At 44.4% G+C, this 24,597-nt stretch overlaps 1 protein-coding gene across 1 annotated transcript in view; it reads right to left on the reverse strand.

The window, feature by feature from the left end:
- ESYT3 (extended synaptotagmin 3) overlaps nucleotides 1–24,186 on the reverse strand; it is a 30,961-nt gene extending 6,775 nt beyond the window's left edge. The window contains exons 1-15 of the mRNA XM_065637874.1: nucleotides 23,902–24,186; nucleotides 17,829–17,870; nucleotides 16,532–16,666; nucleotides 15,919–15,995; nucleotides 10,381–10,447; nucleotides 9,663–9,752; nucleotides 8,529–8,584; nucleotides 5,690–5,810; nucleotides 4,554–4,727; nucleotides 3,955–4,037; nucleotides 3,473–3,521; nucleotides 2,730–2,819; nucleotides 1,816–1,878; nucleotides 1,645–1,713; nucleotides 411–476 (exon numbers count right to left, since the gene is read on the reverse strand). Coding sequence (XP_065493946.1) covers nucleotides 411–476; nucleotides 1,645–1,713; nucleotides 1,816–1,878; nucleotides 2,730–2,819; nucleotides 3,473–3,521; nucleotides 3,955–4,037; nucleotides 4,554–4,727; nucleotides 5,690–5,810; nucleotides 8,529–8,584; nucleotides 9,663–9,752; nucleotides 10,381–10,447; nucleotides 15,919–15,995; nucleotides 16,532–16,666; nucleotides 17,829–17,870; nucleotides 23,902–24,186 — 1,467 coding nt within the window. The remainder of the gene's footprint in view (nucleotides 1–410; nucleotides 477–1,644; nucleotides 1,714–1,815; nucleotides 1,879–2,729; nucleotides 2,820–3,472; nucleotides 3,522–3,954; nucleotides 4,038–4,553; nucleotides 4,728–5,689; nucleotides 5,811–8,528; nucleotides 8,585–9,662; nucleotides 9,753–10,380; nucleotides 10,448–15,918; nucleotides 15,996–16,531; nucleotides 16,667–17,828; nucleotides 17,871–23,901) is intronic.
- Nucleotides 24,187–24,597: the final 411 nt, after the last annotated feature.

Genomic DNA, 24,597 nt, shown 5'->3' on the forward strand with positions numbered 1-24,597 from the left:
TGAGCCAGCTTGGAGACCTACGATTTTCATTTTTCCGTCTTCAGCCCTCATAGAACTAGAGTATCTTGACCAACATGACTTCTTGGCCATGAGCACAAAACCACACGTGTGGACAGCAGCTGACCAGACAGCCACTAATAAAGCCCAAGTCGGTGACACAGTGCTTCCACGTGCTGGTTGACCCTCACCTCCTGGCCTCTGCAGCTCTCACCATAACTACAGGGCGTTTCAAAAAGATGGACCCAATTTCAAATTGAAATTATGTGGAAATTGGGTCCATCTTTTGGAAACACCCTGTACGGTTCTACACACCAGCTTCACTAGTCCTGCCCTTCCTAGGGGCTACTTGGAGACAGTCACTCACAAAACAGAAAGTATTTAAGGAAAGCAGAAGAGTCAAACAGTCTCACCTTGCTTTTCTGAGTCTTGTTTCCTACTGTGAGCAGGACAAATGAGGAAGGTTCTCGTTCCATCTTCTGCCATTTAATACAAGAAAGCGGGAAAAAAAAAAAAAGACATTTATAGTTTACAAGAAGCAATACCACTCTGAAGAGTGCAGTACACAGGAAAGAAAGACTCCAATCATAACACAGCACAGTCTTACCCTCTACCATCAAGAGTACATATTTAAGACAAAAGTTTTATGTATTTAGGTTTCAATAGGTGAGCAGTTAAAAGTTTTTCAGAAGCTGGGAGGAAACAGAGGAAAGAGCTGAAGGCTTAGTAGGAAGCCCTGAATGAAACAGGACTCTCAGAATTGGTTCCCAAGGCTCAGGACTTGCTGCAAAGCAGCTAGAAGTGATTCTTCGGCACCAAATAATTCCTTTCCAGAAGCAGTAATACTGAACCTCTTGCACTCTGCTTCTTTGCACTACCGCTATAGAAGTTAGGGCTGAGGAGCTGGTCTTGGCACAACATTGTACACAGAATGGATAAAAGTCCAGAATTAAGGATCAGCAAACGTGATGTGTATCACAGTGCGGGTAACTCGTCTAAATGGTAAAGATTCCATTTAGGAGGGGAGTTACTTAGAGAGAGGGGGAAGCTTTATGCATTGCTCAGAGCTGTGGTTGTGTGCAACTTCTTCAAGAAAAAAGGGAGATACATTCTTCCCTATACCCACCATTTACATCACAGTAGCAAAATGCAGTATTTGGAGAAAGAAACAAACAGAAGCAAAGAGAAGAGGCACGAATGACAGAGTGGCTTCTGAATCTCTCTAAAACTGAGGCGGAAGGAATCTGGTGGCCAGGTCTCCAATGGACAGAAAGGTTACCACAAACAGACATATTCCTCCCACCCCAATGCGGGAGGTCAAGCTGGAACAGCTCAGCACAGAAAGAACCCCTGCAGCAGCAGAAAGGATAACATGGACTCAGTCTGAGTCTGGAAGCCCTTTGTCCAAAATACAAAACAAAAATAAAGATGACCTCACACAATCAGATATTTCTGTGCTGCATTCCCCCTTGGACCTCCTAGACTTTCACTGGGGTGGGCTGTCAATCACTATTTTGAACCCCTGGTCACTTAGATTCCGACAGTGGCAAAATTCTTTCTTTTTAAACACAACTTGTTTCAGTTGCTATGATACCACATAATCCAGAATGTTGTTTTGCAAGCATGGGAGAAGAATATAAATTTTACCTTGAGGTACTTGTTATTTTTTATCTTCTTTGCTCCACATTCACCATTCGAATACTCAAAGTGGTTTTTCTGAATTAGTAAAAGAGTATTAAAAAACAATTAATTTGTGAGCTTTAAAAAAAAAAAAAAAAAGGTTAGGAGTGAAGGCTGCCTGCATGTGGTTGGACTTACTGGAAGGTTGAAGGCACTGTCCAAGTAGACTATCAGAATAGCTGTAGACAGACCCTTCTTATCCTGCGAAGGCCAGCAAAGATAAAACAAAACAAAGCACAAGGTAGGAATGATCACCCATCAAGGACAATGTAAAGCGCAACACAAATTCAAAGGACAGCTTCTGCAGGCTAAGCAGCTCTTCACCTTTCTCCTAAAACTTGCAATTTAGAGGAGCACAAGCCAATACAGCCTGACAGTTTTAAGCAGATCAGTGTGAAGAGGTGTAAATCTTTTCAATTCACTGGCCTTAATGCTCTTCAGTCTCTTTACTGCAGAACTGGTTGGATTCCCCAGAGCAGCACAACACCTAAAAATGTGCTCAACCACATACATCAACATCAGGAATCCGGTGCCACCAGAACAAAGGCTGGAAAAAATTTTATTCAGTTCAGTGGAACTTAAATGCTTTTGCTTGATTATGAAGAACCAGCATCCTTGGGAGATGGGCTTTATCCAAGCAATTCTGCTGGACAAGACAGGCACCATTTGGAACCACAGCCCTACCAAGCACCAGTGCTGGGTATTTGTCTGTAACTAGTACAGGTTACGAACGGGGGTCCTACACAGATCCTAGATGAAGAGGAAAGTGAAAAATTATCAAAGAAGGGAACCGTGAGAGGCCACTTTGCAGTGAGTCAAACAAAGCTTTGCTAATTCAAGCAAAAGGAGCTGCCAGATTTGAGTCACTCCTGAATTACCAAGGGACCTGGGGCAACAAATGCCTTTCTGGCAGAGGGGGAAACTGCATCAAAACTTTGTCAGACAAAAATAAACTCCCATGAGTTTGCCTGAGGTTCCTAATTTTACACACTCCTTTGTTGATCACTGGACAGGGATCAGAGTATCTGAATCCTTTAAACAAATATACTCACCTCATGTAGCTTTTCTTGGTCATTTACCAGTGAAAGCCACTCCAGTTTTAAATGCAAGTGTCCACTTGTTGTCTTACTTAAGGGAAACCACTAAATGGAGACAACAAAGAGTAACCTGAGAACCATGAGGCAGAATAACTTATATATATATGTTGCAATCTGAGACTTAGGTACAATAGACCATATGAACTGTACTTTGAGCACCTTAGCTTGCATTTTTGACATTTAGATTATAGCATGTCCATGTACTTAGAAACACAAGCCAGAAATAACAAAAATAAGATATCCACATACATGCAAAGCACATGGATATTTCCAGCCAGCAGCAGCAAAAGACAGGCACCCTGGCATTGTTTGCAGAGTGCTGGGTTGCAGGATGAACCACAAGAAGATCAGATCACTTCTTCCCTCAGTAATCAGGCTGCTTCACCAAACTTTATCTGTAGCCTTGTGCAGAACATTTGGTACATACAGGACATGAGATATCAACACAAGATACCCCACTGTCAGCTCAGCGTAACCTTGGGGCTGTCTGAGGTTGCCAGCTTGATTGTAAAAATTATTGTAATGGCTACTTTAAGTTTTCTGAGTAAAGGCATTTTCTTTTTGTGAAAAGACCACAGTGCAAGAGCGCAAGGAAGCTCCAAGCACACAGAAACAACGTAGTAGCAGAGGGAGAGCACAACTGAGTACCTGTAAGCATGCAACACCAACCACATTTAGAAATAAGCTGTGATCTTTACCTCATCAACAGTTCTGTCATTCATTACATCCACTAGGCTTATAATCAAGCTGAAAGACAAAAACCAAACATTTCAGTATATATTTAGGCATAGAGCATACAGCTGTTGGGGGGGAGAAGAAACCACCACCAAAAAAGTCCACGCTCAAATCTGTTTCAAATAACAGCTTCTCCACATTACCTGTGTGTGTGTGCACTGGAACGCACTTGCACTTCCAAAGTCTCCCCCTTGAAATACTTCCAAAACTAAAATAAATTTCAAATGTAGTAATTATCCCTTCTAATGGCTTCCTAGGATGCCCTGCAGGAGTCTGGGACCATTCTTTACCTTGTTCCAAGTTAGTTGCACTAGGAATTCCTAACTTGCTATCAATATCTGGACAAAGGGTATAGCTTTCTTCAATATTAAGTTTCCAGTATGAATGATCTGAGGGTCCCATTGCAGAGGTTACTGGACCCCAAGCAAGGGTCACATTAGTTTACCTGCCCATAAAGTCATCTTTATCTGGATCTTCATCGTACAAGTCCACTTCTAAGTCCTGACCAGGCACTTCATGAACAACAAACTGGAAGAGAAAGAGGTATTGATTAAAAATAAAAAGCATTCGCATACGTTCATATAGGCTCAGGCTGAGGACAAGAACATGACATTTCACAGCTGTATAACACATTAAGGACATTCCCTGCTATTTCGTGGCTAATCACATAACAAATACAATTGATTGTAGGTGAAAGTATTTCAAAACCAGTTTGCATGTTTTTGAATCACAAGTTAAACCCCTCAAACTGGTATCCCTAATAAGCACAGAAGAATCAGTGCTAGAGCAGACTATAACTGCACAGACTGCTGCACTGATTGATATTTAAAGCTTTGCACCTCCTCCAAAAGCCCACATATGTAAATCAGATCAACCTGAATGACATTGCAAGTTTGCAATGTAAATTTGAACTTATTTAATGCCTCAATCAAGTAACAAGGAAGTCCACCTGCTCCAGCGCAGTCAGCTAAGAGAAGGTCCTCCAAGCACAGGGATGTAAACGGCTGTGCATCCTATAGATGGAAAGATCAAAAGGTTCAGTACCTCAAATGTCTCATTCCAAATGGGATTAAGATCTCTGGAAACTGTCTTGCTTCGATACTGCACCGTGCCAAGGCGAAGAAGAGCATATGGGTCAGACTTCCCCCTGATGGCACCAAGGAAACTGTCTTTCTGGACAAGGTTTTCAGCTTCTAGTAAATGAACCCTTATTACTCCCTGAATAAAATAAGATAGAAAATTGGCCATGAAAATGCGATCTTTGGAAAATTATAATATGCTACCTCCTAAAACTAGTTATTTCAGGCAGCAAGGGTAGTCATCATGACAGGTTTGCAAAGACATGCATTTTGATGCAGTATATTTCCAGTGACAGCTGTATTGAAACACTTTTTCCAGCATTTACCTAGAGGAAAAACACCCCTTCAAACAGATATACAATCCAATCTAGATAATTGTATTGGGGATATTCTGCAATTTATTTTTAAATGAGAAACATACACATAGGATTACAGCCACAGTCAAATCCAGTGTAAAGATCAATTCTCACTGATTGAAGGAGGAACTAAGCACCCATTGGCAGGCTCTTATTTTATTTCGGGGTGGCCCTTCAATTTGGTGATGCAAGTTTGCAACAGGGAGCATCCCTTTGTCATTCATTTATATTTACCCTCATTAATAAGTCTATTAGGTATTTGATGGATGAAGGACATTGAAAACCTGGGTATGTCAGCCATTTAGGAGATTTGTTGTTGGGGTTTTTTTTACCCGATTTTTTTTTTCCTGTAACAAAGAGATGTCACCCTCTGAGCTCCCCATTTACACTTCTTCACAGCATAAGTGAGAAAATTAAGCAGCCTGACACTCATTGCTCACGTATCTTCTCTGACTGAAGATCTGTGGTATTCTCAAATGAGACTAGAGGTTTAAATTGGTAAATGAGCTCAGTATCCAGCCAGAATTATTATGCTATGTATAGACGGTAGGAATCCCCCCCAAATTATGAACTATCCAATGTTTGCTTTTATATTTCTGAAATATTACTCACAGAAAGCTTACAATCCAGGCTGAAACAGCTGATGCAGGAACCTGAGGTACTAAGCTTGCACGCATCCACAGTGCAGCAAATGCGCACTTGGATAGATTAACACTGTCACTGGAAAAAAAACCAAAACACTCACACGTGGGATAGGGAACCTCAAGTGGGCAATGTTCATGTTCTTCTTCAGAGGCACTGTGATCCGATTCGGTAGAACCAGCCGTGCAGCAATGAAGTCTTGAATTAGTGAGTCTGACATTACACTGCAGGTGGCGGGAAAAAAAACAACTTAAATCTCTACAATCAACCATAGTTTCCAGTTAGAATGAAAAAATAAGGCACAGTGCAAGAAACAGGCAGTGTGAAATGAGTGATAGTGCCTACCTTCTCCCAGCTGCACATGGGCAGAAGAAACTCATGCCTGTGACATTTATTTTAGAACAAGAGGAAACGGAGAGGACAGTTTAATGCCAGAACCAAATCACCAAGGATGGATGTGGATCCCGCTGGAAGGTTGGGCTGTCTCCTATCAATAATTCGTGTCCACTTGAGCTGCTGCAGAGCAGAAGATGAGCATGGGGCAGCCTCTCAAGATCCCTTTCATCTTGTTGCCTGTCATTCTGCATGTAATCACCATTGCCCTGTGGCAGACACAGTGCAGTGCCCACTCGCATGCAGGGATGTCCCAGTCCAGGGTTACTGGGGCTGGATGTCAATTCGGTTCCAGCAGGTTGTAAATGATGAATGGGAGCTTACACCATACAATGAGATTGTCACATACCAAATAAGTCATACAAACTCATGCGCTTTCTGGGTTTCCTTGGGAATGCTGACACAGACAGGGAAAGATGTGAATGTGGAATTTTCAGCATTTCACGGGAGGCTCAAGATCTGGAGGTGATTTGTTTTTAGACTCAGAACATGGCCCCAGCACACACTGCTGTCTGCTCTGGGCCACATGCCGAGACCTTACTATAAAATGGAAGGAGAAGCCAGCTACATTCAAAACAAAATCAGTTTGACTTTTTTTTTTTTTTAAAGAAAACCAAGCAAAAGATGAGATTCTGTATCCTGGAGTATTTTGCACTAAGAAGGAAAATCTTTTTTGAAGTAACTGGACCTTTAGCACACAGGAGATCACAGTGGCTGTACTGAAGGTACCATCTGTCTTGGAGTTTAGGGAACTTTCCAGTCAAATTAAAACTTATACATTTTTAGATCTTCAGTTTTACATCTATATATCTAATGTTGGGGTTTGTTTTGTTTTGTTTTTTAGAATTGTTCTATTTGTATGGCAGGGACAAATAATTTGACCTGTTTCTCCTGAGCAAGAAGTATATGGCTTTCACAGATGTCTGGTACTCCCCAGGTGATTAATGAGAGGATTTCAACATACTACTACAACTCAGCATGAGCAGAAGACAATATTAAGAGGAAAACCCAGGTGCACCAAACATCTGAAGGACTTTCATCCTCTTGATAAATTTAGTGCTTGTAAGGCAGCTTTCTCAGGGTAAGACTGTGCCAGAAAATTGTCACAGTTCCCAGATGAGGCTGGATTCACACAGAAGGAAAGTCCTCGCTTACTCCAAATGTAAAACCAGGAGCTTGAAAGCCCTTGGTCAGGCTGTTTGCTTTCCTGCCAAAAAAAATCCACAGGAAGGTCACAGAATTGTCCCTTCTCTCGAGTCTCGGGGTACACCCGACTAAACACAGCTTGTACGTGAGGACAGACAACTGCATCCAGTTTCTTCCCTCTCTTAAGTAAGCCCGACTCATTTGAAAGAGAGAGATCTTGTTCGACCTGCACTTCAGCCCGGTCGCGGTCAGGCATGTTGTGCTCCTGGCTTAAATGTGCAGTGCTGAGGAACAAGTGAGGGTTTGTGTTCAAATCCCTGGGAAAGAACCAGGGAGTGAAAATTTAGGACACCAAATTTGCACTTAATGATATGAGAGGCTGTAGGTTGGAACACCCACATACCTTCTCTCTGCAAGGATTGAGGAAACCACCTTAGAAAAGAACAGATTAATTACTCTGATAAAAACTGGAGCTCTCAGGGCAAACTTCAGGGCAAAAGGCCAGTCAGGCCTCTCATTAAGAAAAAAAGAAAGCTTCCTCTCACTCAACATCAAAGGACTTCAGAGGCCCTTTAATGCATAAACTGGCACCTAACGTAGCCAGTCACTTCCTGTGAGTCTGCAAACCAGGAGCTGCAGGGCTGGGGAGAGAGGGGAGCAGAAGTGTCTGCATTTGCATTTAAAGAGGGAAAGGCAATGGCTGAGTAACCCAATATATTTTGTTCTTGTATAAAAGATTTTCTCCTTACACTGAGGAGCAAGGAAAAAGCAAATCTCCAGTCTGGAGAAACTGTTAGAAACTTACAGTACTGAAAACTGCTAAGATTTTAATCCTTGCTGTGCAAGTTTTACATACAAAATCAACCCAAGAGGCATTGGGGAAGAGCTACGTTTTCTGAAGAATCTAAAGGGTGAGAAGATTACACAGAAAGAAAAGAACATCTATCTTTATAAATCTGGTGCGTTTTCCTTTATCATGGATTGTATTTCAGTTTGTCAGAGGGACAGCGACTCTACAATACCTTGCCATTTTCTTCTCTAAGGTAAATAAACATTAGCACAGATGCCAGTCGCCTATCTCTACCTCATCTACCTTTGCAAGTAACTGGCACAGGGGAAACAGAAGCGCTTGGGTTTTAGTTTACAGACCACTGTAGTTCTGGGGATTTACTATTTCCATCCTAAATCCCAAATGCAGTGAAGCGATCAAAACAATTTTGACAGAATGTAAAAAGCACCCTCCTCAGGTTTTGCAAACTCCACAGCCAGATACAATGGGATGAGTATCAGCACATCTTTTACACAACACTCTTGAGAATAGCTGTGATGATTACTGAAGAACACCATCCCAACTTCCAAAGGCTTTTTAAAGAAGAAGAAAGCCAAGCAGAGCAGACACTCACTTAATCCCTGGGACGTCCAGGAGGTTGCTCATGCCTGCCCAGTTGATTTCCAAGTGCTACACGATCAGGGAGAAAAAAATATACAGGACCATTAAAATTAATTTCAGAACAAATGTCGAATTTAAAAGGGAAGCAAATACTTCCAAAACAAAGCCAGTTATTTTAAAAAAGCAAAACCTGCACCAGTAAAGTGACTGCATCTGTACATTAAAACCAACACCTGGTATCAATTCCCTTATCTATTTTACCTGCCATACCCGAAATGAGGGTGTCACTGGGACCTACCCTGCAAGCACAAGGGAAAACAGCATTCAGCCCCTAGCAATGGCCACTGGCTGATGTCCTGGGGCTATGCACAGTAAATCTGACAGCTCTGCCTTGCCTTTGAAGTTACTTCCTCATCCTTTCACTCATGGCCTATGTCCTCAGGCAGGGGAATTTACAAACGCCACCTGACTTCAGGAGTCTGTATGTCTATTCACACAATAAATAAAAAGGTTTTTTTTCATGTGCTAAAATAATGCTACTACATCTAAACACAAAAACACCTAATTCAAGATCAAAAATGTATGACTTTCATGAACTCTAGCAGAACATAACCCACAAGCAAGCAAAGCCTTGTGCTTTAAGATAACTGGTTCTCACAAGACTAGGTGGTTTCTCATATTTTATTAAACCACGATTCAACTACAGTGCATGTGACCTTAAACAGGCAAGCTTTCAAAGCACAAACATGACTGAATGGTCTCCAAGATGACTGCATTTAAAAATCTGTGAATGGGAAAATCCATGAATGGGAAAATCCACCTGCCAGGAACCTTGCAGCAAAGGCCAAGAAATGGCTGCTGTGCTGTCACCATCAGAAAGTCCTCCCATTCTTACAGTGAAGCATTAACTTTTTAGGCACTATTACAAGAGAATAGGGCAAATTCACTCCCATTCTCTTGAGGTTCAAGGGCAGCCTTGAACAATCAGGATTTTGCTATTCAAACACCTGCACTGTGAGGCATTCACAGCCATACAGTTTGGGTTACCGGTGATGGACAGCTTGTGTCACTCACTGAAGACCTATCCAGGCATTAAGACAGACCAAGTACCAAGAAGGCTGCAGAGTGCAATTCACTACTGACTCACCGGTTTCTGCATAAAAAACAAGGTCACTGCTCCAATAAAAGGGGCATCGGTTAGAAGAGGTTCCAGTATCACCCGCAGTGTCCCATACAACTGGAAACAGAATAGACCAAGGAGAACTGAGTCTGAAGGTACTCTCAGGATGCAACTTCAGAACTGTGAGCTTCTCAGTGATGGAGAGATAACTTTAAAAATCCTACTTGAAATAATTTTACTAAAAATTATTAAACTTATTAAACAATAACTCCCTCCCCCAAACCATTGCTATTGGTATCAGGCAGCGTCTTCTGCATCGGTGGAATCTCCCTGCAACCCCAACTACCATACAATGGAGTCGTCTCCCTATTAGTTATCAGCATTGTATGAGCAGGTTGTTGGTCTAATCTAAACCAGTTTATGAATACTCCGACAGAACTGGCTCTTTTGAAGTTCTTTACCACCCTGCAGTTCCTTTGAACCCCAGTTGCAGAAGCTGGCCTACACAAGCTCAATGATCTAGTGCTGACCCTGTTTAAGAGTCACACTAAGCAGCTTAAAAGTGGTATTTAGGTGCTTTCCAGGGAAGGCATCGTTTCCCCAGCCAAAACAGAGGGAGAAAAAGCCAAGCATTCCAAGCCTGCTAGTTGGTGGTTTCCCACTTAAGTATCATGACCTCCCCACCGGGACACGCTACCTCCCACCACACACAGCCTTGAACAGACAACATTGGCACCTCACGCACCTGAACGCCTTTCACTCCGAGATTAAATTTCGATATGTTCATGTGAATCTCACAGTCCCCTACGTAACTGAAAGAAAATTCTTGTGTTATTCCACAGTTTGCAATAGTCCACTGAGAAATTTTGGGCTGTACAGAGTATAAAAGAAATTAGCGTAATGACTGACAATGTGACCCAACAGGCAGAGAGAGATTTTAAAGCAACTGAAAAGGGAAAGCTGAGCACATTGAGCAATGGTCAGGTCTTCACGAGAAAAAACCCTGCAGCCAGCTGGGATATTATCTACCTGCAAAATGTCAAAGCAACATCTATATGTCAAGGTTTCTTCTCTGTTCTTCAGACTGGCAGTTGGCTGAGGCAAGCTTGCTCCAAGGAGGGCATCAACAGGCTCATTCAAAATTCAAAGTAGCAAGAGGACCCCAGCCAAGTGCCCTCTTGCTCCTCTCTCTGCCAAAGGCCTGATCACACCCCACAACCTGGTGACCCAGCTCCCAAGCTGATGCAGAGCCATCCTACCATCACATATGGGGTTCTCCCCTTGCCTACAACCCAGAAGTCCACAGATCACACCTGCCCACAACCCAAAAGCCTATTTGAAGGACAAATTAATCACTAAAAATAACCTGGTTTCCTTGAGGCTGAATTAAAAGAGAACAACTCAGATCTGATTTTGGTCAGTTGCCATGGAGAACATCAGGCTTGAAATAAAATGAATGCCAAGTGTGGTACTTCCACAATTTGGAAACCACCTTAGACGTTAATAAAAGTGCAACCATCACCTTCTGCAAAAACCAATAGCCACTCCCCAGGGAGCAGGACCTAGCAGATTTGTTGATGCCTCTGGCAGAAAACAATTGAAGGGAGCTACCAGGTTCCCTTTCAGTGCTCCAAGAAGAGCTCTTTCTGGATGCAGACACACAAACACCCTGCAGGTAAAGCAAGGTGTAAAGGTACCGCAGCACAGTGAATGTGCTGTGCTTGCTGCCTGCGTGCGTAATTTCCCCGCATAATCAAAGCAAAAGAACAAGATTTTTGCTCTGACCACAGGTATATGGGCAAATAGTCCTGCAGTTGCCACTAATTCACACTGCAATTTGCACATAGGCAGATGCCCCCCCCCAAAAAAACCTGCCAAGAATGTGTAACCCTGTGACTTCATCTCCATTTTTACAAGCAAATTTCTGGAATATTTGTTTACAGAGTCACTTAGCAGAATTTAAAAAGTGCATAACACACAAATTAAAGCCTTCAATGTTAGAGGATGCTCATTTCTTAAATAACTTACCTCAGAGGCCATGCCAAAATTAACATAATCTTCCTTATAAACTAGTTACATAATTAAACAAACTTATTTTTACGTTTATTAAGTTCTACAATTTTGACATTATCTTACATCTCATTACACTGGGTGCTAATAGAGCTTTGTGACAATAAAAGTCTGAATGAGAAGCCAAAATTAGTTCCTCAGTTTGCAGTAATTAATCCAAGCGGATTTAATTCAGCTGTTTCCAGTGTCCAACGCAACAAATGATAGTTGCGGTATTTCAATTTGTAACTTTTATGCCTTTCTACACAGTCCAAAACTCTCCCCCACTCACTCCTAGATGTCTCTTTTCTCCAGTAACACCTCAATACATGCAATTGTGTTTTAAAGTGTGGATGTCAGAGGAGTCTTTACCCCTTTTATAGAATCACAGAATCATTTCAGTTGGAAGAGACCATCAGGATCATCAATTCCAACCAGACTGTCTTTCCAGAGTTGAAAATTTGCCAGTTAGGAACTCCAGAGATTCTAAGACCAAATTGCAGGGCATGCGTATTTTTTATTAATATATACATATTAATTATTACGCTATTCTTCTATGACATCTCATGTACTGTAAATGCCACAGAAGAGCATGGAAATGAAAATTCAGAACATTTCCTGTGAAAAATTATTATGAGTACTAAATTGGATTAACAAAATAGGAAGCAACTGGATTGCTAGATATTCTCTGGGAGGTAATAGTGCCTTCAAATACTTTGAAACTCTGGTGATTACAGCCAATTATTATATGGCTACACAGCAGCTCAGGCAACTGCAGAATTAGTGAGAAGAATAGCAGCTGTAGGTGGTCAAGTGGCTGCACTTGAAATGTTCCCATTTTGAAAAAATGTGCTTCTGGAGAATATTTCTGGAGTGCTTCGACATTAATTCATTTGGAGAACGCAACTGTCAGCTCCCTGTGCTCAGTGGACAGATTCATGACTTGGATCCAGGGCAAACTGTTTGGAGATCCCAGGGTATGGCCAGTTCATTTCCAGCTGGGATCTCATATTTCAGATTTGGAGCAGGGATCTCTTATTTCATTTAGCCACTGCAAGAACCCAAATATTTTCTTATGTATCATGTGAAAGCTGTAGAACAGGTATATTTGTGCAGAGAAGTGGACAGATGAGAAGAACACAGACACCAGGATCCTCAGACAGATAAATGACAAACTTTGTTTGTATGGAAGACCTGAGGGTAAGCAGTGATTATCTCAACATTTCTGCTCGGTCCTATAAGCCGTGACAAAATTTACACAGCTCAATTTACATCATCTCAGGGACCAAGCAAAAGATTTTGAAAGGAGACTTATGGCCTCCTTCCTTGCCCTTGCCAAAGGGTCTCTGTGCCTCATGAGTACTCTCTGAGCCTCAGTTTTCCTGTCAAAAACTCAAGTAATGGTCCTTTCACATGGGACAGTCAGGACTGTAATTAGACAGTGCTCTACAAAACCATTTCCAATGCTCTGATGCTATGGACATGTAAGTTGTTGTTAACAGATTTAATTAAAGCAGATTCTCAAGTTCCTTTTGGTAATTTCATGCAATACCAGATCTACCACATCACTGGTTCTGCTGACAGTTACTGCCCCTCCGAGTAAGGGACCACTAAGTGCTATTTTTCACACTTCCCAAGGAAATGATGCAAATTTAACACAGAGGAAAGGAAGCTCTTCACATGGCACAGACCTGAACCACCGTTCAGTGCCACATCATGTTATAGAGATCAGAAGCACAAATCAATTAAACAAAACACTTGACGTACCATATGTCTACAAGTGACTATTAAAACTACACAAATGATTCCATACAGACCACAAAAGAAGGCTAAGAGGGAAAGGTTTTATTTTCTACTCCTGCCCTTTTCCTGTGTTTTTCTTTGGCCAAATCAGAGAGTCTGGGCTTCAGAGACTAGTTGCCTCCTTGATAAAACTGGAGGGAAAAAAAAAAAAAAATCCCTCCTGTGCTGCTGTGAGACTGAAAGCATGAAGCATTTACAGAACATGCTGAGACTTCTGGATGCTGGCACTGCCTAACACAGAGGGTAACTCGGAGCAGAGCAGAGGTTCTGCCAAGGCAGGAGAGCTGCCCACCCTGCCTGAAGTGGCTGCTCAGCCTTCTCCGCTGCAGCCTCCCCAGCCAGCAGTGCGTGCAGCAGTGAGCCAGCCACCCGGCCACGCTCACGTGGGTTCCCCAGCAAGGGAACACCCACAAAATTACAGCTAGGAAGCACCGAGGCAAAGGCGTCATGTTCATAACATGCAGACACATTAATCCTTTAACGTCCACTGGAACATAGCTACGTTTCTCCGAAACCTAACCCAAGAGAGGGAAGCCAGTCACTGTGGTTTTGGCATTGCAGAGGGCACCACACTGCACCCACAGCACGTCCCTCTTCTCCAGAGCTGTGACGCCAGGACACAGCCCTGGGGACAGGTCCAGCCACTGAAGCCTCACTGGCAGGCAGTGACCGAGAGGCAGTGCAAAGGGCGGCAGCTCAAGTCCATCTCCTCTAGCCAGCTCTTCTCCCAACACCAGCTGCACTAGTGCAGACACTCGCTGCTGTTCACATACCTAAGAGAGGCTATTTGGTTACAGGGGTTTGCCTCACTCCGGAAAAGCAGAGATTGCCCATTTCTTTGACTAAAGAAAATTTTTTTTAAAAGTTCCTTTGGTAATCCAGAAAAAAAAGCATGTAAATAACACAACTGTTCATAGATGTGCTTCTCCCCATTCCTGGAAGTAATACACTGCCTCCTGCAGACACTCTACAATGCACAACACCCGGCTTCCTCCCATAAATTTATGTTAATTTATTAACTTAAGAGAAGCTGGATCCTTAATACAGCCCAGGAGAAGAGACCCCCACCAGAGAGACAAGGTAGTCTGAACACTCCTGTGTGAATACAGAAAATACTTGGGTTATCAGATGACAGTTCAGGTTAAGTTACTGTCAGGATGAGGAACAGAAGTGTTTGGCCAGTTTGGAGATGCTGATGGGTCTGCCAGAGGGACAGGAATGAGGAGGTGGGGGAATCCCTCTACAGAGGATTGTTAAAAACACCAAAAATGAGAATGTGGGAGAAGCAGCCTGGAGAAGCCGTTTAAGAGAGAACAGCAGCAACCTCCTGCAGAGTCTTAAAGGCATCAGATCCCTCGATCTCAATGGGGAAAGCACAAAAGATTTGCCAAAGGCCCTAAAACTGGTCTGGCTATTACACAGAGCACTTCGCTGACAGCACTAAAGCACAACGTGTTCTGGTGGAAAAAAATCACACACGTCACTTTGCAGGGAGCAGTGGTGCTCTGCCAGGGCTGGGGATGCTGCCATGCCATTGCCACATTAAGCAGCAGGCACAGTTCAGAGCAGCTCTGTGCTGTTGCCAAGACACTCCGTAATTTCCCACTGCTTTTTCCTGGCAATGCCATGAAGAAAAACCATTTAAATTAGGCAGCTCAGTTGCCCACTAAACTTACAGAGACATAGCAGCATGCAAGTCGTAATTCCCCCAGTAATTCCATTCTCGAGGCTGAACCAGGAGAGAGTTTAGCTCTGCAGCAGCTCTGATGTTAACAAAACACACAAGCTCATTCAAAACAGCCTGGGAGACAGCAAATGTTTTATCTAATTTTGTTGTTGTTAATAAAGCTAGAGGCAGTTTTCTGCTCAGAGAACAGCTGTAATCAAAAAAAGCAAATGTGTTGGGTGGCACATGGAAGAAATGGCGAGTAAAACAAGAGGATTAATCTAGGGGAAGGAATTAAAAAATAAATAGCACAAATAGTTGTGGAAGAACTGAGGAGGCTAGATTGAAGGGGAACCATAGTGGAGCAAGACAGAGCAATCACCTCCATGCCTGAGAGCGGTCAGAGCAGGAAATACAGCTGCAAAATCTGGGTTCTTACTGCCATGAATGGCAAAGGCAGGGGACACATTCCTACACACATGGCAGCAGTGATGGGTCAGAGTAGGTAACACCTAGACCTGTGCAGGTGACACTGCTTTCTGACTTAAAGGCTGATGCACAACATCTCACCTCTGTAAGTACTGAGGACATCCAGCTGGGGGACAGATTATCTCATACCATTCTAGGCTGACATAAGATAAGGACCGCTCCCCTTCATGCTGATCTTAGTGGACTACATGTCCAGCCCAGCATGACAACTCACATACAGGTGTCAAATGGGCCCCAAGTTAAGAACGATCTACATAATCAATGATGCGATGTTACCATATCTGCAGGTCTAGGATAACTCGTCTTCTATCAATTTCTTTGGTGTAGGCTTTTATTCCGTTGATTCTAGGGCACTGAAATAAAGACAAACAAGATACAAAATAATTAATACCTTTCAAGTTAAGCCCAAGTGAAAAGTCCTACTCACTTCAACCAATTTGAGTACAGATGCATTCATTAAAGACTTTGCACAACTGCATGCAAAGTAGGAGTAAACCACACAAGTTTTTCCCTTAAAGAGGTAGTGTCAACAGCCTTGGCAGTCCTCAAGTACAAAGGTGTTTGCAAGTAGTTTGTGCTGCAAACCTTAGGAAGCACTGATAAGTCCTATCACAGGTATAACAGAATGAAAAGTGGATCATGCCCCTTTTTCTATCTCCAGTCCCATGATACTGACAGTTGATGAGAAGGGATGTGTGTGTCTCCTCTATGAGACACCTCTTTGCTTCACGGTGAAGGCACTCAAGTCAAGATGAGGAGGAAAAAAAGGAGGCAGCAGTGTTGTGCCAATACCATTTTGTTAAACACTCAGAGCGATTAAAGAGCTCCTAGTGTATCTGAACCTTTCTGAAAAGACTGAACTGCAAGTGCTGCAAAGGATTCACACTACCTTCTCACCAAAGTGGATCTTGGTAAAGGTGCATGTTTTCAGATGTACATTCTTTGCTCTGATTTTTGGTTCAAGAACTTCTTTAAATGTTTTTTCCATGATTGTCCCAAAGTATGGCCAAGCCTGTACGAGGACCTAAAGAAGAGCAAAAGCAGAAACACACTGACAATTCTTTGTGTAAGATACCTTTTGTTGAGAAACCGACGCACACATTACAGAACATCTGGCTATTAATGTCTGTCCTTTTAAAATATCAAGTCACATTTGTGCACTTAAGTCATCCTTATAGAAGGATCCATCTCAGTTCCTCAGAAAGAAAATTTGTTTTAGGAACTGAAGGGTGAGTTTTCAGCACCATAGCATGAGAGGAAATGGCCTCAAGTTGCATGATGGGAGGTTTAGATTGGACATTAGGAAAAAATTCTTCATGGAAAGGGTTGTCAGGCATTGGAACAGGCTGCCCAGGGAAGTGGTGGAGTCACCATCCCTGGAGATGTTTAAAAGACGTGTAGATGAGGCTCTTAGGGACATGGTTTAGTGTCAGAGTTAGGTTATGGTTGGACACAACAATCTTAAGGGGCTCTTCCAACCAAAATGATTCTGTGATTCTATTGACGGATTCTAACCACAGAAGTTGAGCCAGCAAAGCCCAGGGTTAAAGTCTCTAAAGCAAAATTGTCCATAACTACTCTAAAGTGTGAACAAAGTTCCCTGGAGTCAGGTTTATTTAGAGAGAGATGAGCTTTTACATGAAAAAGAAAGTTTGCTAAAAAGAAAACCAGGATAGTTACTGGATGCTAATTTGCAAGTTCAGCTGTTTTGCTTTGAATTCCACTGAGTTCAGCTCCAGTGAGAGCTTGACTACACCTGCTGATGGGAGCACCTGCCTCAGAGCTCTCTGGGAACCTCTCTGGCAAGGGGAGATGCCACTATTTTCGCTAAAATAATAACAACACATACACACATATTATATACACATGCACACATATATATATACTTCTACGTATATACACAAACACACTTGCCTTTTTTTTTTTTTTTTTTAAAAAAAAATCTCAGAATGAACCGTTGTGGTCAAATTCATCAAACCTGTATCAACCAGACACACATTTGGCTCTCGCCAAAACCTCAGCGGCAACTTTATACTTAAGTGGCATCAAGACTTAAGTACAGACTCTGATAGGATTGAGACGTATTGTAGTGACTTGAAAACTTTCTCAGACTTGGCCTGCAGAGTTTGTGCTGCGATGCAGCTCGGAGCAGATGGCCTCAGAAGCTGGAGTTCAGAGCTCCTCACCTTGTTCAGCCACTCCGCTCGTTCAACGTCAGGGAAGTGAACCTGGATGCAAAGAAAAATCAAGTGAATGCCACATGCCATCTGTTTTGGCATACTGCAACACATGCAAAAGATACCACTGTGCCTGGAACAGGTTTTAGAGTAAGCCAAGATCCCTCTGCCCTCATACATGCATCCTTTATAATTTACTACCTCCTCAAAAAAATCATACAAGCAAGTAAAGTAGTAAAAAATAGTAAAACGCAAAAGAACACACGTGCACAGATGTACCAGTATGCCTCTGAGCACATTTATATGACTAAAGCAAGTGTCATATCCTGTTGGTGATGTAAAGCAGCATGAGATTTCTCATCCTCCTCTTGGTCATGACTTGGGAAGCCAAGAGAACCTGCTTCCCTTTGAGATCACGAGCTGTGCAGGGCCTTTATCCTGTACTGGCTCACATCAACCAGGACACCACACTTTGGAAAATAAGAACCTGCTTGGGAAACTCCATTTATTGGTTGCAGTAGCATTTCTCCACTAATACACAGTGCCAATGGCTTCAGGCAAAAGCAGCACTGTAAGAGTTCAAGCCTATCAGCATACACTACCATGGGTAACAGTCCAGTGTTTTCACCTCTCAGAGCTTACGATGCTATGGACAAATTAAAATGAAGCAGTCACTCATGTTTTCAAGTTGGACATATCGAATGCCAACAAGAAGTGCATCTATCCATTACAAAACCCCTCCAGTTCCCTGAAGTGACGACTGATTAATCACCGTCAGCACAGTCGGATATGAGGCCACTCTCACATAATTGACCTCTCAGCCCTCACCCAGAAGCTGCTGAGTGAAGAGCCACACTCCCCTTACTACAACCACACATTAAAGACCTACAGATGCAGTATTTTCAGCTGGTGCTACAAGCTGCTAGTAGGTTATTGCAGAGGGGAAGGATGGTGCAGCAGCTTCTCAGAATGGACATTTAGGCCCTGCTCAGCCCCATAAGAGCACCCCAATACAAAGGGACTCCTTCATCTATCATCTAGTCTGGTAATAGTAATTGGGTAGGACAATATATTATGTCTTTATACGAGAGCTGTGAATTACACTCTTCAGTCAAAGGCTTGCTGTTTAAGTCTGCAGCTTTCAGAGAGGTGCCCAGAGGTGTTCAGATGGAACAGACAGCATTGATTTTTATTCCAGCTTCATGTATCATTTCAGAGCCCATTTCCCTTGCTCAGATAATGCTTCAAATTATCTCCAATTATTACATTTAAAAACCCAAAGTGATATTACCATATTCTTTATAAGCAATTTCTTTTGATGCTCTAAGTAGCAACTTTTTGATTGAATAAGACGATGCAAGTTCACTGAAATGTCAGCCTACCCAGCTCTATCTGCATGACAAAGTGAGAACACAGCACCAGGAGGGACAAATAATACTGATAAACGGCTGCTGACATTTTACAGTAAGGCGGATTATGTGAATCTGGGGACCTCCACTTCACCTGCCAGCCTTTCATGTTTCACCAAAAGGTCCTCCCATCAGGACACATAAACCCTGGGTAGCCCGAAGGCAGCTGATTCCCTGCTCCAACGCAACCACCAAGCGCCAGTGTCCTGCAGCATTTGTCCCGCAGCCCCGGATCAGTCACAGGCAGGGTAGAGCAGGGATGGAAGTAGCGTGGTGAGCTGTCCTTCAAAAGATATCACAGCAAGGAGAGGAATGTGACCCAAAAGAATGGACAGACCAGGGCTCAGGGCAACAGTTAGGTCGTCACATCCCAAACAGAAACACAGCCCACGTGTGAGATCCACCAATGTTAATGGAAGAAATGTAGCACAGTATAAACCACCAAAGTTGGCTGGGATTATTCACTCGAGCAAAAGCTGCTAGAGATGCAACAGCAAGAGTCGTCCGAGAGGCAAGCTGGTGGCCAAGGAGACCTGGAACAGCACACGGGAGCATCAGGAAACAGGCAAAAACTGTGAGAAGGGGGCGCCAGCTAGACCCACCTCACAAAAAAGCAAAATCGAATTAACTGTTTGAGCCACAGACACCCAAACCAGACAGCCCAGGGCAAACTCCAAAAGCAACCGCAATGAATCACATATGACTGTCACACCTCAGATTGCTGTGATAGGATTAACAGCCACTGGTGGTACATTTCCATCCCGCTTGACACCTTCTTATTTATGTGTCTACAACACAGCTACTACCCAGACACTCCGTGCCTCCGTTTCCTTTGACAGTTGGAAGAAATACTAATATCACTGCTGTAGCTCAAAGGTACCAAAGGCCACCAGGAGCTCCTTGGCTACCACAACAGGGTTCTCACAGAGGCAAACTCCACAGAAATCGGTCGACTGCATGTCTCAGGTGAAAAACAGCTTTCCGCCTATTATAAAAGGCCAACCAAATTTCAGTGGGTTCCCAATACCAAAGGTCAGCTGCACTCAATGGTATGTATTCAATGAGCAATTCTGCAGAAGACACAATCCAAGTGTGTCTAGATTATCCACTGACTAGTAAGACACAAGGTCTGAGTAAAGCCTTTCCTAACCACAGGGTATACCCATAACGTGCATGCCCCACTAGCAGAAGATGAGTTCTGCTCTAGTTCAGCCCAGTGACACCACCAAGCTCTCTTCTTGACCCACCAGCTTACTCCCAGAACTTACAGTTTCCTAATACTTCTTGGAAAAAAAACCCCAAACATCTGCAGTTCCATACTTTTTAACCATGTGCTCTGGACTTCAAGAGTTACTTCTGACCCTTGTTACTGGTGAGAGCCCTGGCAGCAAGGTCTTGTCCTTGAGTTGTCATCAGTACAGCACAGGTAACAAAAGCTCAAAACCAGCCACCAAGAGCTGCCAAAGTTAACACCGTCTCAGAATAAGACTTAATCCTGTAGCCTTGGGCAAGTCACACTATCAAAATCAGTTTTCCCCACCTACAAAAGCAGGCACACTTCTTGCCAATATTTTAGGAATGCTGAAAAAATTACTTAGCATTTGAAAAGAGCTTTGAAGATAAAAACCACCAGGTAAGGGACAATTACTAGCAAGTAAAGTAAACATATAAGTTTCTGCATCACTCCACTTTGCCCTGGAGCAGGTCACACCAACGTTCATAGCAACAGCAAAACCCATGTCTGGTATACAACAGTGCCATTCTGTTCAAATTCAACACAGGAATCTATGCATCAGGGGTTTTTTTGTTTGTTTGGAGTTCTGTACAGGTTTGTTGTTTTGGGTTTTAAGGGACAGGTTTTTTAGCTCCCTGTGCTGGGAGGAAAAAAATCTAAACAAGTGTTTTGCATTAACAAGGAATTAACAGGCAAAGTTTTTTTAAAAGGACTTTTCTGTACCCAGTAATATCAATTTCTCTTGGTAAAAGTAACTTAACATCAGGAAGAAACCCAGCATACTTGGATGTTCTCACCTGCAACCTGCTAACTGCTTCAAAAGCAACATGGAGAGGTCACCACCACTGCCAGGAGCCAGAACAAAGATGGAATCCCAGGTACCTCTTCTCCAGGCACTGACTGGTTTTACACAAGGCAGGCTGAAGGCTGCACAGGCTCAAGTCAGAAGATCTCACCTCTCCGAGACACAGATCTGACTCTGCTCGACATGAGCAGGTTTCCAGCCTTAGCAAAAGGAAGCACAGCCTGCCCACGTAAGCTGTCTAGAACAGGAATGCCTCTATTCCAAACTCGCTGGCTGGTTTCAGCCAAGAAACTGCTGCTGCAAAATAACCCTGCAAATTCCCTGAAACAGATGGTGAAGTAGACGAGGGAAACCCTCCCAGCATCCCTCCCGAAGGAAAGGCTGCAATGGAATTACATCTCCTAACAACTGATATCAGGACTGAGCAAAGCCTGAGCCAGATTTGAAGGAGCCACTGCACTGCTCTTGGGGAAAACGGTTTTTAACCAACTAGCGCAACCAACGAGTGGTCTTAACCCTTCACTGGTCGGATCCTCCTCCTTTTACTACACGGCATGCAAAGAGACAACTATCTACCAGCCCCCTAAGATACTGCCATTGCTTCACACCTCCAGAACCTTTCCTAGAGTTATAACACTGCAAATCCAACCCGTGCTTCCCCCTTAGCCTGAATTGTATTTCTACCCCTATCTCAGCATGTCAGGAGAGAAGAACACAAGGGACGCTTTTATAGCTGTTTCAATTGAAGGCTCATGAACACTGAAAGGCAAAAATGAAAGATAAAAAAAGGTGACATCACAGAAAATAAACTGAATAGAGAGTAGGTGAGAATAGCCTCCAAGACTGACACAGGGGAGAAGGAGAAGATCAAATCGAAGAAGGGAATAGAAGTAAAATTAAAACTGAAGAGTTAAAAAAAAAATCAAGTACAGCGTGAAAGCAAACACCAACTGATGAAGAACAAAAGTTACCAACAGAGAAACAGAAAGGAAGAGAAAGGGCAATATGGATAAAAGCTAAAACTAAAAGCACACAGTGCAGCCCCTTTATCCTTAGGTCCTACATCCGACCTTCCAGCAGCCAGCTCCAGGAATTCACAAGTTGGGAGCGAGGCCTCTGGAGAGAATCTGATTCCATCTTCTCTGTGAAGATGCTCCAGGCAGTGGGCGACAGCGGTGAGATCCCTTAAGGGTCTCCTGAAGGGGGGCGAGCAGCCCCAGCTCCATCGGCCTCTCCTCAGGTGCTGCGGCCCTTGCCCATCTCAGTGGGCTCTGCTGGAGTCTCCCCATTTGTCAAATCCTCTCCTGCGCTTGGGGGACACAGCGCTCTCAGTGCAGCCTTGTGAGTGCCAAGTACAGGGCAACCAATAACACCTTCCATTGACCGCCTGCCCATACACTAATGAAGCCTGACACTTTCAACCACAAAAGCCAAGAACTTTTGAGATTGCATTTGTGTGTATTGTGGAGGGGTGATTCTGATTTTTCAGCTATGAGCAAGAGAGTCAATTTCTAGTTACCAAGACTGAGGGCACTTGAGGATAAAACACAACACTATGCTCACAGCATCAGGGAAAGAGCTGACAACACCACACTCATTAATGCTCCGAGTTGTTTTCAATGCTCTGTCAATAAAAACAAGCAGAAACCTCATTCAGAGACAGACTTCTGTGCCTGGCAGGAGGGAACATGCGCAGGGAGCTGCACCGGCTCTGCTAGGAGACCCTGGCCTCACTTCTCAGAGGTGCCGACTGCCTTTATTTCCCACAGACTTAAGGAGAGCCAAGTGCTGCAGGCTATATAAAACAGTTTGCTGACTATAAATGTTTCCATGCAACACTCCTTAGAAATACAGCTCTTTGATATTCTCTTTCTTACAAGGAGAGTATTTCCCTACCAGTTCCTGACATGTTTTTAAATGCTAAGCAAACGATGGTGAAGAAAAACAACCCCTCATCATCCTTTCCGTTAGCCAACCAAGGCTACCCAACAAATAACCAAAGACGTAGAATAAAATGTGCAGGTAGATTTTCGAGTTCCATCACTTTAAAACCTAGAATGGCTAAGAACAAATGTGAAGAGCAAACAGAGGTTGACTTCCCATACCATCAAGAGACAGGTCTTTAAAGTTAAACATTTGGGTTTTAGCAGGCAGAGAATGCTTATAGGTTTTGGTTTTTTGGGTTTTTTCATTTGTTTTTTTATTATTTATTTTTCAAATGACACTAACAAGAAGGGGAGAAAACTTTCTGGATGAGAAGGTCTAAAATAAGCATCCTCTACACCAAAATAGCTGCAACGCAACAGCACATATTTGAAAGATTTCTTCGGTGATACAGCAGCCTATTTTGTAAGCACAGTTACTGCAACAGGCACTAAAACAACTTCCAGTTTGGTCCTCACTTTACTGAGCGAGACTTCAAAATCAGAAACGTTATTACCGGTCCAAGGCATCACTGCCATCTCTCTTTTTTGGCCCTTCGGCCGCTCTCTATCCCGCTCCGGCCGCACCACCGGGCGCTCCCCAGCCCCGCCGCCCGCAGCGTCCCCGCGCCCAGGGGCTCCCGCCGCTGCCGCGGGGGATGCGCGGCGCGGCGCGGGCACCGCGCACCTGTGCGCCCCGGTTCTCACTCACCCAAGCCGGCAGGTGCCGGGCGGCCAGGCCCCGGCACACCGCCTCCCGCTCGTCCTCCAGCAGCGCGAAGGCGGCAGCCAGCCGGTCGCGCTTCCACTGCCGGTTGTGTCCCCAGCACAGCCACAGCGCCAGCCCCAGCAGCACCCAGCTGCCGCTCAGCCCCAGGTACCCCGCCAGGTACACGGGACCGAGCCACAGCAGCGCCCGCGCCGCGGACGAGAGCAGCAGCCGCGGCAGAGCGCCCGACCGCCGGGCGGCGGGGCGAGAGGCAGCCGCGGGATTCATGTTGTGCACCGGAGCCCCCGCCTCGACTCCGAGGGGTCCCCCTGCCGAGTGCTGCGTCCCACAGCGCCGCGGCTGCCGCCTCCGCCCGGCGGGAGACAAGACGCGCCCCGCACCGCCGGGACACCCGCCCGGGCGCGCCCCGCCCCCCGCGCTATGGCGCCCCCCGGCGAGGCGGCAGCAGCGGCGGCGAGCGGCCACCGAGCCGAGGGGCAGCGCCGCGGGCCGGGCTGCGCTGTGCCGGGCTGCGCTGTGCCGGGCTGCGCTGTGCCGGGCTGCGCTGTGCCGGGCTGCGCTGTGCCCGGCGCTCGCACGCAAGCGGCAGGCGGCCTTCCCGGCTGCCCCGAGGGTCACCTGGCACCCGTCTTACCGGTAGCCTGCTGGTGAGGGGTCGGTGTGAGAGCAAGGGAACTC

This window comes from Caloenas nicobarica, chromosome 6 (assembly GCF_036013445.1).
Source record: "Caloenas nicobarica isolate bCalNic1 chromosome 6, bCalNic1.hap1, whole genome shotgun sequence".
Classification (NCBI taxonomy): Eukaryota; Metazoa; Chordata; class Aves; order Columbiformes; family Columbidae; genus Caloenas; species Caloenas nicobarica.